The sequence below is a fragment of the Dermacentor silvarum genome, chromosome 1, assembly GCF_013339745.2.
Source record: "Dermacentor silvarum isolate Dsil-2018 chromosome 1, BIME_Dsil_1.4, whole genome shotgun sequence".
NCBI lineage: Eukaryota > Metazoa > Arthropoda > Arachnida > Ixodida > Ixodidae > Dermacentor > Dermacentor silvarum.
In genome coordinates this window covers 310,696,660-310,715,081 of record NC_051154.1, presented here as the reverse complement: position 1 = coordinate 310,715,081, position 18,422 = coordinate 310,696,660, and the positions used below count along the sequence as shown (strand labels likewise).

Genomic DNA, 18,422 nt, shown 5'->3' with positions numbered 1-18,422 from the left:
AAATAGGCGAGGGGGCGGCGTGTCTCAGTCTTTGAAGTGTACGTTGCAATGTTCCGTTTTACCCGAGCACTCCTTGGTCACGTAGGACTGCGAAATGCTCACAGTTATGTGTAATGATGTAGTGGTCATAGTTGTATACAGGCCACCCTCCGGAGATGTTCAAAGTTTTCTATAACATGTGTAAAATGTTCTCAGCTTTGTATCTACCTCGGCGTTGAAGGCCGTGATTATTGGAGACATAAACATCGATTTAGTGTCTGTCGGTCATGCTCAGTGCGAATACCATACTACGATGTTGTCATGAGGATTTGAAAGCCTTATTAACTCTGCTACAAGGATTACCCCTTCTAATGAAGCACAAATTGATGTTTGCTTTTCTAATACAAGTGAAAAACTTGATACCGGTGTTCTAGCGATCGATGTGAGCGACCATTTGCCTATTTTTTGCATCTTGGACTGCTGTGCGCCTCGCCGCGTATCTCAACCGTTGATTCGATGAAGAAAAATTATTAAAGGAACAATAAATACAATAAAATATCTGATTATGCACACTGATTGGTCTGAGGTGATTAGTGACACCAATGCAGCATCTTCTTTCGTTTTCGCAGCATAATGGTCGATTGCTAAAATCGCGCGTTTCCGCTCGGCATTTGGAAAAAACATAAAAAGCCAAGAAAGCCTTGGATATATCTTCGGCACTTTATAGTTGCATACAAAAAAAGGAATAAGTTATACGTGGATTTTCTGAAAACAAAGGATGGTGAAAAGTTTAAGGAATATAAGAAATTTCGAATAAACTGAATTGCAAAAATCAGACAGGCTAAAGATGCCGATTATTTGCAGAAGTTTGACAGTATTACTGATCAACAATAAATTCTTGAAAGCCTACAAAGAAGTTTTCGGTACATGCAGCATTGATATGTTTCCGGATGAATTGACTACCGACGGAGTAACCTTTTCTACAACTGAGCTGCCGGACAGGTTTAATGAGCACTTCTTATCTTCCGGTAAATTTAGGAACCCCACGACACGAGCAAGGGATCCCTTGGATTACGTTCATATGCAAGTAAGAGATAGCGTTTTCATAGAGCCTACGAATGAGGCGGAAATTATGGGCATTATTAACTTCTTGAACAATAGTAGTGCAGCGGGTCTTGATGAGATTAAAGCTGAACCAATTAAAGTCGTTGCTTCCATGAATGCTCTCCCGCTCACACACGTATGCAACTGCGTGCATCAAGACGGGCGGTTCCCCGATGAGCCCAAATTAGCCCGGGTAAGTGTTATTCACAAAGGAGGCGCTAAGAATGATCTCAACAATTACCGGCCGATATCAGTGCTAGGAACTTTTTTTCGAAAGTTATCGAACGTGTTATTTATTGCGTCTGTCTGACTATTTAGACAAATTCAAGTTAATTTCACCATACCAATTTGGATTCCAAAAGACGAAGTCAATGCAATTAGCACTTACATATCTTAAAGAAAGGCTTATAGAAAATATTGAACCAAAATCACTAAGAATGGGAATATTCCTCGATATAAGGAAAGCCTTTGATTCCGTCAAACATCACATCTTACTAAACAAACTTCCTAGGTACGGCATACGAGGGCGAGCTCTTGAACTTATAGAACGCTACTTAAAAGATTGGAAACATTGTGGGACATTGGCTCGGCCTCCTCAAATATAGAGCCTATATTAACGGGTGTGCCCCAGGGTTCGCTCTTAGGGCCACTGCTTTTTTCTGTAATAAATGATATATGCGCTATCCCACACACAAAAAATGCTCGTTTATGATGACGACACCAACGTTTTCTTTTCTTTCTGACACGAATCTATCAAGACTAGAAACAGATGCTAAGAAGTGGCTACTTGAACTCTCTGAATAGCTAGATGCTAATGAAGTAGAGTTAAATACAAATAAAACAGAGCACGCCTTTTTTAGAGCTTGTAACACTGTCGCTAACAATCTTTCCTTACATTTTCGTAACAACATCATAGAGCATGTGGATTCTATTAAATTCTTCGGTGTTTTTTATCAGAAACTTTCATGGAATACATATATTAGTTACCTGAAATTAAAACTATCTAGAGTATTAGGAGCATTATGGAGAATAATAAATCTCATTCCCAGGAAATTCAGAGCAATTCTTCACTTTTCAATGATCCATTCTCATATTTACTATTGTCTCCTGATATGGGGTACCACTACTGCTTATAACATTGAAAATATTTATTGCACAAAAAAGTCAATTAAAGCTTTATAAGGTTTAAAACGTAGCGAAAGCACGCAGTCTTTCCGATAATAAAGAAAAAGAAAGGTTTACAAACGCAAGCTTGCGACCTACATGCATACATAAATAAAAAAGACCACTAAAGTTTTGAACCATCGTTCATGGTAATCAATCGGAATTTTGATCTTATAACAATAAAATACACAGTACCAAAATTGCGAAAAAATTACAGTGAACAAAGTCTAAAATATCAAATACCTACAGTTTCGAACGAGTACAAGGATCTTATCACAATAATTGAACGGCACTCGTCAGTAGCTGCTTTTAAGGGTGCTTTCACCGAAGCAATTCTTCCGTAAGCTTATTGAGTGTTGTGTTTAAACATATCCTTTTCTTTTTTTGTGACAGATCTATTTTTTGGCTTGATATTTCTTGTTCGTCATGTGCAATTGTGCCTGTGTGTCACGAGATAAGACGTGGATACCGTCAGTGTTATGAATTCTGTTTACGGCTTGTTTGCTGATTTCTATGCACATTTTTTTCTATGTAAGTAGATATTGAAATATGCACTTGATTTGTATAACGCTGTTTCCTCCGTGTACAGTTTGTATAGAGCCCCGATACCAGTCAGGTGCGAAGAAGCACCTTTGTCCAGACCCTTTGGTTTCTTGTATAAGGAAACTAGAACAAAAATTAATAAAAAGAATGACACGCCTACACCTCAAAATGAACACTATTTGCTATTTCTGTCACTGTAGCTCTCTCTTTTTTTATTATTCCACTGGCTTCTTCGTTGGTAGAGTAGGGATGATCGAATAATTTTTAGTAATATATTTTATTGGTTAATAATAATTAACGAATAACCATTCATAATTTTAGCCTGTAATCGATTAATCACTTGTTCACGTGTTTTAATCGATTAATCGAAATTTTTGCCGGGCACTTTTAAAAATGTCGCAGTTTCGCCCGAAAGCCAAAGCATCGATTGCGATAGCAAATTAGCACAGAGCCATTATAATTAAGGATAGTACTTTTATCGGCTGTATCCGCTTGTAAACGTTCGCTTGCTAACTAATTTAACAAGCATGTCAGCGCGCACAGCAAACATGAACACATCGCACTCGATGACCGCGGGACACTGGCTGTCAAAACACTGGCGTAAGGAAACGATGCAGCAGCAGTCAGCGAAGTGACCTTCGTGCGGTCTATCGCTTCAACGCAAACTATAGTCGGGTACAACTTTAGAAGACAGGAGGAGGCCCCGCCCAGTTGACCGAAGCGCAGCAGCCAATTCCTCCGCGACTAAAGAAATAGTCCCGCTCAAAAAATTGTGACTGCTTCTAAAACGCGTAATTGTCGCTATAATTAAGATTTGTGTATCTTGACGAGTGGTTTGGTAAAACTATCATGATGGAAATGCTACCGCACATGCCGGATCGCGAGAGAAAAATGACTCCGTGCCTTCTACAACGCTGTGCGTCGTCTGCTACGGAGCAAGATCGACGGCACCGGGCGTAGCAGTCGCTGGCCTAATAGCATAAAATTCATATATACTTTTTGTGTGTTTGCACAACCTTATTTTTTAATGTGTTGGGCTTATTTTTAATTAATATGTTTTTTCTTTTTTTTTCGCGGTTGCGAACCTGCGATCTCGTAAGTTCGGGCACGATCGTGCGCGGCATTCCGTGCCAGTTTTCGGCCATGGAGCCAAGCGAGGTGACATCGGAACGCAATCCTTTGTTGCCGAACGAGCCTTGTGTCGCCTCGATGACCACAACACCAAGGAGCCTCGGCAAGGACAAGAGCGGCCACATCCTGAACAGCGATTCACGCAACATGATCTTCCACTGCTACACGTTTTGGCGTAACATGCAGCCTGAACGCAGCGTGGAGGACATGAGCAAGTCACCGACATGCTCGGTGTCAGCGAAAGGACTGTGTTCAGGGTGAGGGAGGAAGTTAAAGCTTCGCATTTTTCGGGTGGCAATCTGACGACGCCCTCGCGAAAGCGCCCACGCAATGCGGAGCAGAGAAGACGCAGCGCGAAGTATGACAGCTTCACGTTGTGCGCGCTGAGGTCATGTGTGCACGATTTCTTTCGCCGCAACGAGATACCGACGGTCGAGAAGATAACTACAGAGTTCTCGGAGCGTATGGAACTCCCATCACTAAGGCGGTGTACTGTGCGTCGCCTGCTTGCCGAGATCGGCTTCAAGCACGAAAAGAGAAGCCGCAACTCGCTGCTTATCGACCGGGATGACATCACCGATTGGCGGAATCGCTACCTCCGTGACGTGGAGCGCTACCGGGCGGAAGGCCGAAAGATCTTCTACCTGGACGAGACATGGGTGACGGCGGGACACACTCGGTCGATCGTGTGGACAGACACCGTGGTGCAAGAGCGCAGACGCCTGTTCGCTCGAGCAAATGGCCTGACGACGGGTCTAAAACAACCTTCTGGGAAAGGTCAGCGCCTGATCGTGACGCACATCGGCAGCGAGGATGGTTTCGTCGACGGCTGCTTCGATGTATTCAGAGGCCAAAAGACAGGCGACTACCACGAAGAAATGGACGGCAATCGCTTTGAGGGCTGGTTCAAGGACGTTCTGCAGAAGTTGCCAGCTGGTAGCGTCATTGTTTTAGACAATGCACCTTACCATAGCCGGCGAGAAGAGAAATTGCGGACGACGGCCTGGAAGAAGGAAAAGATACAGGAGTGGCTCACAAGCAAGAACATCACTTACGGTGAAAGGATGATAAAGAAGCAGCTGCTTGAGCTGGTGGCATCTGTAAAGTCACGCTTTCTGAGCTACATCGTAGACAACACAGCTGTAAGGGCCGGTTGCATTGTACTCAGGCTCCCGCCGTACCACTGCGAATTTAATCCCATTGAGCTTGTGTGGGCCAAAGTCAAAAATGGCATCGCTGCGGACAACAGAGACTTCAAGCTGTCCACGGTCGACGTCATCTTGAGCGAGAAAATCAAGCAGGTAACGGCGGATGACTGGAGGAAGAGCATTCAGCATGTGATGGACTTGGAGGCAAAGTTCAGACTTGACATGTCTGGGAGTGAGCACATTCAACCCATCATCATCCAGCTGGGTGAAGATGACACTGATGAAAGCGACTCCTACTGCGAGCTGTCTGGCATTGATCCACTCGACGAAGCATAAAGGCTTCTTATTAACAAAAGAACAGCCCTTATTAGGGCTACCAAAATTTTGCTGGTGGGTTCGCAACAACCAACCATACATTCCGTGACCTCTCAAATAAATAAGCAGTTCCATTTATGGCATTTTCCTTATAATGGAAGCTCAATTCTGATAAGCAACATCCGGCACACATTATGCTCGATTTAAGAAGTGGCATAGAAACACATTTAAATGCTGGCATATCTGAATTGAAACACTATTGTTAACCCTGATTATCGTTGGCGGGCTCAAAAGCTCATTCGGGCAGCCACCATCGAGTTTGACGCACCCCATAGTGAAATAGCAGCAGTCAGAGCACGCTTTATGGTTCTGTTAGCAGTCTGCACTGGAAATCAGTCATGTCATAGCGAGTGGTGGTGAAATAGCAGCAGACAACACGAAACTGACAGCCACTGTCAGCAGATTGAATGCCAAAGCACATTCATGTGGTTGCATTGTTTACTTTGTTAGCTGGCTCACACAAGTAATGCGAATAAGAGAACAAATATAAGACATCATTGGCTTAGTGAGGCCCAAAATTATCATTCAGGCAGCCACCGTCGAGTTTGACGCACCCCATAGTGAAACAGCAGTAGTCAGAGCACGCTTTATGGCTCCGTTAGCAGTCTGCACTGAAAATTGAAGTGTTGTCATAGCCAATTTTCAATTTATTATTCTGACTCGAGCAAGTAATGTGAATGCAAGCACAATTATTAACGTGATTAACTTTGCTAGCATTTTTTGTCATATTTACGTACCTGGAAAAATGCTCAGTAAAGTTGAACGTGTTTTAGTGAGTCACTTTGTTCATTACAAGCCGTAGGCAAAGTGACGGACAGATTCAGACAGTGATATTGGGGAAGTAATAAATGGTGAAAGTTGCAAAAGCTCTCACCGCACTGCTTTGCTGGACTCCATTCACTAGAAAACTGCATTTGTAATGATGAAAGCGCCAAGACAGGAAATGATACCCCACTACACAATGTTATATATGTGTACGACCACATGTGGCGGGCAGCAAAACCATCTGTTTATTAAGACTGAATGCAACAACATAGCAAGGTGCTGTTTCACAATATGGCACCTTTTCATGTGCACTTCTGGCAAGCTACCGTATGCACTGATGCATGAACACATTAACAGGGGTAAGAGACGAAGTAACTGTGCAAGCCATGTGATGCTTTTAACATTTTGTATCTGTCAATGTTTCTATTGTCACAGCTGATAGAACTTTCTTTGGTGCAAGTTGGCTAATCACTTTGGGGCAACAGCACAAGAAGCAAGGTCAGAATAGTAGGAGAAAAGAAAGCAAGGTGACAGACTGAGGAGGCAAGGTAGACACGAGAGAATGGCTTTAATGACATCGAAGAGGCCAGCCCTGCTATTCACAGGACTTGGTGCTTTGAATGAGACGAGTTAATGGAATTGTAAAGAAAGTCGTGGCTGTAGCATGCTTACAAGATCAAATGCAAAAATAAAAGGACAAAAATAGCAATAAATACATACACGCACGGAAGAACTCACATATTCACACACATGAACACAAACGCGAAAACTAAGATCTAAAATACAAAAAAGGGCAAGATAACAAATATACACAAACACACAAGAAAACACGCACACACATTTAACGCAGACGCGAGTAGAACTATTAGGAATCAGTTCACAAGCAGCTGTGCCTACTTTGTCGTACTTTCTTTTAATGCACACATTGGCTCTGTTGCCTTCACTGTCATAGGAATTTTTTAGTAGCGACATATCACGAAAAAGCGCAAAGCTGTGTTGTGGGAAAGCAAGTCGAGCTCTGACAGCAGAGCTTATTCGCGATTGTATCACAGCAGGCTTTCTACAGCTGGCGCGTGCAGTCAGCGAAGAGTTCTAAGCCACACAGCGACGCGAATACATGCCAAGCTCCCTTGCAACGGCACCAGTGTATCAGTCATAATTTTATATTAGCATTCAGGCTGACATTAAGGAAACAAACACTGCTTCCAAACGCCTGACCGTTAACAATCCAATGACATTCGCTCAAGCAGCGCGTGTTAGTCACTGATTGTTAGCATTGGTGGAAAGCAATCAATCGACGGTGCTACACAACACTCGAACGACGCTGCTAGACGCTCTGCTATCTTATCACACTGCTGCCAACGATCGGTCGTTTTCACGCTGAGCTGGCAGCAACGAATCTTTGCGTTGGAGGTTGCTTTCACAAATCTTTTCTGTTGACAAACTCGCCGGTTGGTTTCAACTGCGCACGCTTTTCTCATTTATCCTGATAATGGTTTTGCTCCATCACTTCACCACGTCCGACGAGAAACGCAGGGGCACAGTACACAAACACACCCACCGCTCACAGTATGTACCAGACTTTGGCGAACTCTCCTCGTCGTAACTTCACTGAGGAGCAAAACAAAACACCACGGAAAAAACACGCACGATGTTTGTTTGCAGCGGTATGTCGCCGCGGGATCCTGTTTCCACACGAAGCGCAGCGTCACCGATGTTCGCTGCAATCTTTCTTCGCCGGCTCACGGCTCAGAACAAACGCACGCGGCACAAATTGTGCATCGTAAACTCACAATAGTATTCCGGCATGACAGACCACCACAAACAATTCGAATTCACTCTGACGAAGGGAGACGCACAGAGCTGACGCGACTCGGCCCAGTTCGAAGCGAGGGCGTCCATGTTAGGCATGTTCTCCGTCGGCAGGGGACACCGGCCGTCCGGCTCATGACGTCACCTGAAGTGCGCGCCTATTGGTGCCAGCTTCGTGTGCGTCCGCCTTTGAGGGGCAAATGCCGCTGTCTTCTAAAGTTGTATCCGACTATAAGCGCCGAGAACACACAGCGCGCTCAAAGCTACGGGCCGCCGACGCACCTAAACTGTGGCCCCAACGCAGATCGCTCACAAGGTACGGCCGAGCGACCGCGCGCAGCCGCCACATACGCAGTTGCAGCCGGAGTAAAACGGCGCCCCCTCTCCCTCCCCCGGCGCCCCGCAACGTTGGGTGCCTCATGCGCGACGGAAAAGGGCACACTTCCTGGCCGCTTTTCCCCTTGGCGCGGGCGAGATTGAGCAGCGATCGCTGGCTCACCCTCGCACGCTTTCACTCGCACATACAGCATACGGCTCGCGGCGACGGTGTTAACGGCCTTAGACTTTATACGGAACCTCACGTCGACGGCGATGGTGACGGCAGAAATGCGCCTGGATTGTCCATATAAGTGATATCGCAATATAAGGTTTTTTATTTTATTTTATTTATTTATAAATACTGCGATCTTAAACAAGATCTTAGCAGCGTGGTACACGAGTAAGTTAACAAAACAAAATAAATAAAAAATAGGGGAACTGCACTAAAAAGTTTCTTCACACAAGCGCAAAACAAGCGCTCCACACAAGCGTGAAGAAGAAAAACAAAAAGACGAAAAAAACGTTACTTCAGCGATTTTCCAATCATACAGTGAAACAGTGCTATCACTAACAATCTCAGCAAGTGCAAAATTATTTTTAGGGAAGATATGTCTCGAAAAGTGATAATGAGTCCTGTGTTAGTTTTATCGGCCAGCTTTTTCCAATCTACTATGGTTCTAGGAAAAATGGAATACTTGAAGCAGTTGACACGTGTTGTAAATGGAGTTACAGCTAGTGAGTGTCGCTGTCTCGTAGCGTAACCTGTTGTATAGGTGATAATGTGAGACGTGTCGATGTTGTAGTGACCATTTATTGGTCACTACCACATCGCCCATATGGAAAAAAAGAATTTTAAACGTCATACACGATTTCTATCACTTATAGAAGGCAAGCCGCTCCGAGATAAAAGGTTAGTAATAGAACTACGCCCATATGTATTCTAGATGAATCAGATTGCTTTTTTCTGTAAGCTTTCTAGCTTTCCAATATCGCTTTTAGTGAACGAGTCCCATATTACTTCAGCATATTCTAAAACGGGGCGGACGAGTGTTTTGTATGCCAATAGACGTACTGTTCGTGTTGAGGATTTTAATACGCGTCTTCGAAAAAACAACTTGCGGCGACAGTTTGCTATTGCTGTGTCAAGGTGCTTTGACCAGGAAAGATCGTTTGTTATGTACAAGCCAAGGTACTTATATTGCGTTACCTCTGACAAAAAAGCGTTTTCTATGCCATAGAAATATCGCAGTGGCTTCTATTTTAATGTTATCCGCATATATACTGTCTTTTCGAAATTAATGCACATTTGCCATTGTTTACACCACTCCTTATCTCCTGTTCACACCACTCCCTTTACACCAACTACCTTATCAATGTCCCTGTTTAACCTAAGTTGGTCTTCTTCCGTTGTTATTTCATTGTACAGAACGCAGTCGTCAGTGTAAAGCCTGATTTTAACAGAGTGGTTAGTGACAATATCACTTATATATAACAAAAAAGGGGGCCAAGAACGGATCCCTGTGGGACGCCAGAATTGACAGCAGAAATATCAGAGCTTGTTTTATTTACAGTAACAAACTGATGGCGGTTTGTAACGTAGGCTTTAATCCATGCTAATATTTCATCATTTTTAAACACAGCTCCTAGCTTATGCAGCAATTTAACATGAGACACCTTATCAAACACCATGCTGAAATTCATGAATATCGCGTCTGTTTGTTTCCCTTTGTTTACAGTGCTAGCAAAGTCATGTATGATTTCAACTAGTTGAGTAGTCGTCGAAAGGCCACTTCTAAAACTATGCTGCATGTTTGTAAAAACGTTATGTTCGTCTAGAAAACCAGTTATATGTTAATGAATTTTATGTTCAAAGAGCTTACAAGATGGTGAAGTTAATGAAATTTGTCTGTATTTTTTGATGCAAGATTTATCCCCCGATTTATGTAAAGGTTTTATTCAAGCAATTTTGCAGTCTTCTGGTAATGATCCTTGGTTAATTAACCTCGCAAATAGAATGTACAGGTATTTTGCACACCATTCAGCGTAACGCTTTAGAAAACATTTCGGAATATCATCTGGCCCTGGAGATTTTTTAATGTCAAGCTTCAACAATAAATTTAGAATGCCCTGTTCCGAAACAACAATGTCGGGAAGGGAAGGTAGTTCAGTAGAAAAGCATGGTAAACAGCCATCATCACTTCTGAATGTACTCGTAAAATGGTTATTAAAAGCAGGGCACACAGTTTTCTCATCCCTCACACTTTCACCGTTTATAAAAAAGGTATCGGAAGACGAAGAGGCCGGCGTCACAACCCTCGGGAGATGATCTGATAAAGTCTGGTAGTAATGCGCTGTGATAATACTTTTTATCATTGACAATATTTTCGTGAAGTTTGTCGGACAAGTTATCAATATCGGCTTTCAGTTCTTCGCCGTCCTTTATTTTGGCGCGTTTCTTTTTTAATCGCTTAAGTTTCCTCCTCATCTGTAACATCTCCCGCGTAATACATTGATTACGGCGCTCGGACTTTTTCAGTATTTTAGGAAGGAAACGTTCCACAGAATCAAAAATGAGGCCTTTGAAAAAAAGCCAGAGGTCGTTTACGCTACAAGCAAGGCCTTGAAAGTGATCGTAGTTAAAAGCCAGCACATCTATTATACAGTCATCCTGTGCTCTTGAAAAATTGGAAAAATATTGAACCTTATTGGTTCGATTGATTAAAGCACTTTTCAATGTCAGGACAACTGCTTTGTGATCAGAAATACCGGATGTTACTTTACATGCAATGGAGTCTTTTATGGCGCCACTTACAAAAAACATATCAAGAATGGACCTTGAATCATTTTGAATTCTTGTGAAATCCTTCACAATTTGTAGTAGATCAAAGATAAAAGCTATCTCAGTCATAACACTTTCCGCACTCTGAATTGAATACGAAGAAAAAGCTTCCCAATTTATATTTGGCAGGTTGAAATCTCCGGTTAGTAATAATTTATCTTCTCGCGTTACGTATGAATGCATATAAATTGACAAGCGCTCCAAGTTATCAACAGTGGAGTTAGGAGGTCTGTACAAAGTTGCAAGGATATATCTAAAATTATTCACGTATAATTTACAAAATATGCTTCCTACATCCGGAACATTTCTACAGTACAGCAGTATCTCCCCCTCTTCTATCCCGGTCCCTACGTAACACTTTATAATTATTTGGTACGAATTGACTGTGAAATATATCATCGCTTAACCAAGTTTCGGTTAATACGGCTACGTCGGGGCCTAGTGAAGAAAGCATGCTCTCAAGCTGGACAGTCTTATTCACGACACTGTGGCAATTGATGTTAAGAATTGTGAAGGGCTTACTGCTTATCTTGTGAATTCATTTCTTTTAGTAAGTTTAAAGCGCTTATCTTTAGCTTCGTTCCATCCAAACATTACGCCGTCCACGCTTAACTTATCAAAGAACAACTTCACCTTTAGCATTATTTTCTTTTTCTGGTTTCGCACTTTGCCATATTTTTGTTCTTATTTGACGCACTCTGAATGAAAAGTCTTCTGTTACGGAAAGGTTTGTTCCTTTTAACTTTGAACATGATCTGGGAATGGTTAGTTTCTCACGATAATCCAAGAACTTAATTATCACTGGGCGGCCTTTTCCGCTCTTTTTGCCTAGTCTGTGACACCTCTCTATGCCACTAACACGAAGTCCCAGCTTATCCTTGAAGAGATAGTTTTGTAGTATTTTTGTTAGGCTATCCGATCTTTCATTACCATCTTCCTGTATCCCGTAAACGATCAGGTTGTTCCGTCTACCTCTATTTTCTTGGTCATCTAACTTATTCTGTAAATATGAGACCTGTGTTTGCAAAGTAGTGACAGATGACTTCACATTTTGAAATTCTTGTTCTAAAGATTGCAGAACAGACGAGTTAGCCTCTAAGCCGCTTAGTCTTTCCTTCATAGCTGTTATATCTAATTCCATTCTATTTTGATTCGATAATAAGCTATTCATGGTGGTCATCATGTTATTCTGCCCATCAAGTAGCTTCATCAAAAGTTCCTTCTCAGTTGGACCTGGGTTTGCCTCAATATCGCCACATGATAAAAGATTCAACACAAAAGGAAGCATATCAGACAACATCAGTGGGCACGGCAGCAGCATCAGGAAATGGTTGTCACTACGATAGCACTTCGTTGGTAAGTAACCACTAACCTGCACCGAGAAGCAGAACGGGTTTTTAAGCATCGTTCCCGAAGTGCTGCTGCCAAGCCCATAGGAGGCAGCTTGCAGTGCGACTTGTTTTAAAGCCGCTGGAAGTCCCACGTGATGAGACGTCACAGATGAAGGCGCAAGCGCAGATGTCAGGATGAAAGGCGTGATGTTTTCGCCGATCTCGCACATGTCACCATCCACTGATACCCCGATGACGCTGTCACCAAGATTGTGACAATGAAATACGTCAGATGCATAAGCATGGTGCGGTGACCATACTGTGAACAGGGCAGCGAGAACCTGCACCGAGAAGCAGAACGGGTTTTGAAGCATCGTTCCCGAAGCGCTGCTGCCAAGCCCACAGGAGCTAACTTGCAGTGCGACTCGTTGTAAAGCCGCTGGAGATAATTAGGTGGAAACACAGTTGTCTACTTTAGTACGACCCTATTTTAATCTTTGAGAGGTGCGACCAAGTTTGAAACACAAGTGTATAAATGTTTCATAAAGATAATCTTTAACTTGTTAAATACTAAATATTGTCGGAACTAGTGGCTTTTGAAACTATAAACAATATATGTTCTTCTTTCTGGGGTTTTACGAGCCAAAAGCAGTTCTGATTATGAGGGACGCCGTAGTGGAGGGCTGCGGATTAATTTTGACCTCCCGGCGTTCTTTAACGTGTACTACAGCGAAAGCACACGGGCGTTTTTGCATTTCGCCTCCATCGAAATGCGGCGGCCGCGGCCGGGATTCGATCCCGCGACCTCGTGCTCAGCAGCGTAACGCCTTAGCTACTGAGCCACCACGGCGGGTTAAACAATACATGTTATAAAATGGCAATTAGCGCATAATTAAATAAGACACGTGACACTAGGGAATTCCTGCACAGTACATTTAAACAAGAAATAAGAAAAATGGCAAAAGTGAAAGGTGAAGTCCAACTGAAATATGCAAGAAATTGGAATATACACCAGGGAAAAGAAAATTTATTGTTTAGGATTTTAAAGTAAATGCTCTTTTTACAGAGTGAAGGACTATCAATTGGCTGAGATGTTCTGGCGAAACCGACACCTTCTTTGAATGGCCACACAACAAGCATGCGATATAGATGCTCGGATGCTATAGGTTCGCTGTAATTGACATGAACTCCATCGACTATGTCAAATACATGCTCCAAACCGGGTGCATGCTGTGCCACGTCTTTAATGGACTGGGAGTTTCACTTTAACAACGATCGACGATTGAGTTCCTATAGTATGCCTTGAATTGCCAGGGCATTTCAAGCCTCCGGCTTCGGGCGGCGGGGTGGCGTGTGCCCCGTGGGGGAAGAGAGGGGAAGCGCACTGCTGGACATCGCTCGGGACTCGGAAAAACAGTCGACAATCGCTCTACCACAGTCGCACAGTCACTGATCGTGCCTCGCCATTTCAGTGCGATTTCAAAATTTTCGTGCCACTCCTGTCGAACTCTCGAAAACGATTAATCGAACAGGCCTAATTGATTAAGTTGAGTAAATGAACGGTGGATGTCGATGAAGAATAATCGTTTAGCGGGATACATTTATTCGATTAATCAATTAATCATTCATCGATATTACCAACCCTATGCTAGAACAGTCAGCGCACAAAATACAGAAGTCCTTTGTAATTAGTCTAAGAGCATACCTCGTTTCTAAACAGGAGCTTCAGACATTTGATGAAACTGCATGGTAAGTCCTCTGTTGCCATGATCATCATCAGCCCATTTTTATGTCCCCTGCAGGAAGAAGGCCTCTCCCTGCGATCTCCAGTTACCCCTGCCTTGCGCTAGCAGATTCCAATTTCTACCTGGAATTTTCCTAATTTCATCACCCCGCCTAGTTGTCTGCCATCCTTGACTGTGCTTGCCACACATTGTATAAATGTATCAGTATCATTTTATTTTATAAATGTACAAATAAAAGCACATTTTCTGCGTTTTTTCATCCCTGTGTCCATGATTCTGGAGCTTGATGATGTTCTCATTACTTCTTTGGGCCTGGTAATCCTTTGTGTCGGCTGTGCTTCATTGATAGGTAAACAACCTAGCTCATTTCAAGAACTTAAATGCGTCTATCACAAGAAGTAACTTACCCTTAGGTTTGCCCTTCATCCACCCTTATAGGTGACGAGTGTTACTTCGATCAAGAAGGCTGGCTCTACCTCGTACAGCGACTAAGCGAGTTCATCTACTGCCGGAGCATAAAGATGGCACCGGCGGAAATTGAAGCCGTTCTGCTACAGTGCGCTGATGTGAAGGACTGCGCTGTCGTAGGCCTGCCGCACCCACAAGCCGGACAGCTGCCTCACGCCGTGATCGTACCGAAGAACGAGAGCAAGCACCTTGGCCTGGAGCACTACATCACATTTGTCAATGGTTGGTGCAAGCACCTTATTTATAGCTCCGTGATTTTTATGCGTAAGCATTTTTTGGCTAGTACCCTGGCAAAATCTGTCTGTCACGTGAAAAGTATAATGCCTTTTATGTGCACAAAAATGCGTAATTTTCTAAGTTAGGACATTTAATCGTTATAATAGTGTAAATATAGATGATTGGTAGATTTGTAATCGATAAGGAACAATTGAAACCAAGAAAACTAAATAAAATTGATCAGAGAGGAAACCGTTCTCGCAAGGGCGCCTTGAAAGCTTAACTTCCCACATTAATGTTTATGCGCAGAGAAACCTGCAGTGGGGCTGCTGAGTATAAAAATAAGAATAACTGATTGGTGCATGTGATAACAGTTTAATAATAATAATAAATGATCGGTTGCGTTAAAAAAAGGCCGGGGACGGCGTCAAGGCTGCTACAAAAAAAGGAAAAAGATAAAATAAAATAAAAAAGGAAAGAAAATATAGCTATGGTGAAACCGATCGTGAAGGCGTTCCGGCTCACTTTGAAGGGGGCCATGCAGCTTCCTGAAACTCACCTCACACCGTTCAGTACACGGATATCATTCCTTTGGCACGGGAAAAGGAATGGGTAGATATGCATAAGCTAGGAAAAGCAAGTAAAAAATAGCGAAGTAACAGCCGAGCCAAAGACTGCGTACGCATTAGTAGACAACTCTCAGAATTTCTGTAGCATTTTTGAAAGTGTGCACCATACGTCCTTTATCTTTCAAGCGAACAATCGAAACCCCCACAAGGGTATGACATTCGACGTTAGCGGATAGGCAGGACGCCATGCCCAATCATACCAGACAGGAAATCACGCAGTGCATTTTTGCTTTTGTTGAAGCGGCGAGCCATAAGAAGGCTGTAATAGGTTTTAATCGCCGTCTGCAGCTGGAAAGGAAGGAAAAAGGTCGGAAGAAAATAGAACCGTCTTGGAAAAGACATCCACAGGCGGGCGCTAATAAAAGGCGGTGTGCCACCCATAACAGAGAATGCAACAAAGTGCCACAAACAACCCCCTCCCAAAGCACGCTAAAACGCATTCTTGGATTACAACCGGGGTTGATTTTTCCCAATTTTATGGTTGCTGTTGTTTATTATAACCATTTTACATCAGTACCTAAACATTGACGATCTAATACACATGTGGATTAATATTTGGGCTAATTATTAACCAATCATTTTTTATTTATGTATATGGCACAGACGACGTAAGGCAGAAGCATAAAGACACGCCGCCTGCAGTCTCATTAACTGTTTCTTTAAATGTGATCATTCATGCATGGCCTTCTTATAGTACATTTATGGCATGAATAACTAAAGGCTTTTCTGCTGTGCAGTAGCCGAGCAGGCAATGCCACTGAAACTAACGTTTAGACAAGAAAAGTCTTCCTGCTAGTCCCCTTGTCGAAACGTTGGCTTCAGCGATAATAGTTCTTACACTACTGCTCATCACTTCAAGCCTCCATTTTCCTGTGAACTTCTTTCTTGTTTAAAGCGTTTTCTGTCACGTGGCTGTTCGTTTGTGGGTTATATAATAATGTTCATGTTTGTATTCATATTCACACGTTTGGGTACACATACACATATACCAAATAAAGTTAACGCAAGTATGTCGCCACGGTAGGTTAAATGGTGAAGCATGGCACTCGTAATGCCGAGGTTCGTCGTTCGGCTCCCACCTGCGGCAAGTTAACTTTTCATGCAGTTCCCTCTATCTCATTATTCCTACGTTTCTATTAAACATAGCAATTACTTTCCCATGGGCTTTCTCTGGCTTCACCATATGTCTTTTCGTATGGCTGTGACTAAGAAAAATTTAGCCCCTCGCATCCCCTTATTTTTTTCGTTCAAATAAATATGCGCTGTAAGTGTAGTGGTATGCTGTCCTCTTGTTTCCTTCTGTCCTTTGTCTACCCCGCGCTGCTCAAGTCAAACATTAAAGGGAAAATTTTCATCAATTACCAGCTTCTGAGAAAAAGAGCTTCGCAGTTGAAAAAAAAATCTGTCCTGGTGCGGTGATCGAACCCGGCACCAAAGCCTTTCCGGGGTGGTCGCTCTACCACTGAACTAATCAGGAGGCTTGCAGATCGCAGATCGAGGCTGAAATAATTGACAACTGTATCGAAACAGAGGGATGCTGAATATTCCAGGTCATTTGAGCAGAAGCCTCATATACTTTTTAACGGCGAAGCTGTCTTTCTGAGAAACCCGTATTGGGTTTCCTCTGTAGCTTCATGCTATACTGTCGGATAGCTGACAATTTCTGCCTTTTATGAATCTACCTCCACATTTCGCGCTTCCGCAGAACTCATTTTCAAGTCAAATGTGCATCTTACTCACTTTTAGACAGATTTCCGTCACCTTTAGAACTTTTCTTTTGCAGAAAGGGTGCCGAAACAACTTCAGCTTGAAGGTGGTGTCACGCTCGTCGATTCAATTCCACGCAACAAGATTGGAAAATTGGTGAGGCGCGAGCTACTGAATATGGTGCTTGAGCTCCGTACCAGAAAGCACCTAAAGTAATGCTCCGGCTTGTCACCTCAGGCGCATGCTAGCACTGATTAACAGCGATACCGAACGCATCAACAACCAGATATTAGCACATGCTTCATGGTTAAAATTTTGAAATAATTTGCATATTTGCCGCAACCTTAGAAAGGAAGACAGTGGCTCAGCGTTTCCTTTTCTACTTCCTGGCGAAAACCGATTAAAACCACCGGAACACTCTGTTACGTCTCTGCATTTTTCAGTTCTCCAAGACAGGTGACGATTTCATTTTATCTAATATATTATAATAAAGCTTAGACTGCTGAACGGTGTCAAGAACTCGATTAAGCATGATATTAAACACACTTTTCAATACCTGTTGGGCACGTGCCTAAATAAATTTGCATCTCCTCTAATGCACTTCACAAAATAGAATAAGAAGGCCTGCAGGCACCATGCTAAGCACTACGATGACTGGAAAGCTGACAAAAAACAGAGTAAATACGGGGCTGACATCATCAAAACATGTGAAGTACGTACTTACACAAAGAAAAGAAACCCGTGTTTAAAACGTCACAGGGGAATTCACGATTATCATTCAGCTTATATTAGATCACAAACTCAAGGCCATGTCCGGCCGTTAGTGCAAGCTGTAAAATGTGCGCAAGACATCAATAAACTGCGTTCACTCGATCAGCTCCAGTCAGCTTCATATCCTACTGACGTACATAATAGCACTGGTGACTACCTACAAAAGTGGCATTAAAGCAAAAAATAATAATAAAAATCCGAGTGATGCATAGCGCCAAGGCATAATTCAAAACCAATATTGCGTGTGTCATAATAAATGTCGCCATTGGTATCAATTAGGCATTGTTACCTTTTAGTGAAATTTATATTTTAAATTAGATATGAATCACCGTAACGTCCCGTCAACGAATATGCATTGGTAAAAATAAATGAGCTCG

At 42.8% G+C, this 18,422-nt stretch overlaps 1 protein-coding gene across 1 annotated transcript in view; it reads left to right on the top strand.

Annotated features, from left to right (window-relative positions):
- Positions 1-17,753, top strand: part of LOC119442296 (uncharacterized) — a 53,248-nt gene extending 35,495 nt beyond the window's left edge. The window contains exons 10-11 of the mRNA XM_049661562.1: positions 14,693-14,944; positions 17,351-17,753. Coding sequence (XP_049517519.1) covers positions 14,693-14,944; positions 17,351-17,490 — 392 coding nt within the window. The 3' untranslated portion in view covers positions 17,491-17,753. The remainder of the gene's footprint in view (positions 1-14,692; positions 14,945-17,350) is intronic.
- Positions 17,754-18,422: the final 669 nt, after the last annotated feature.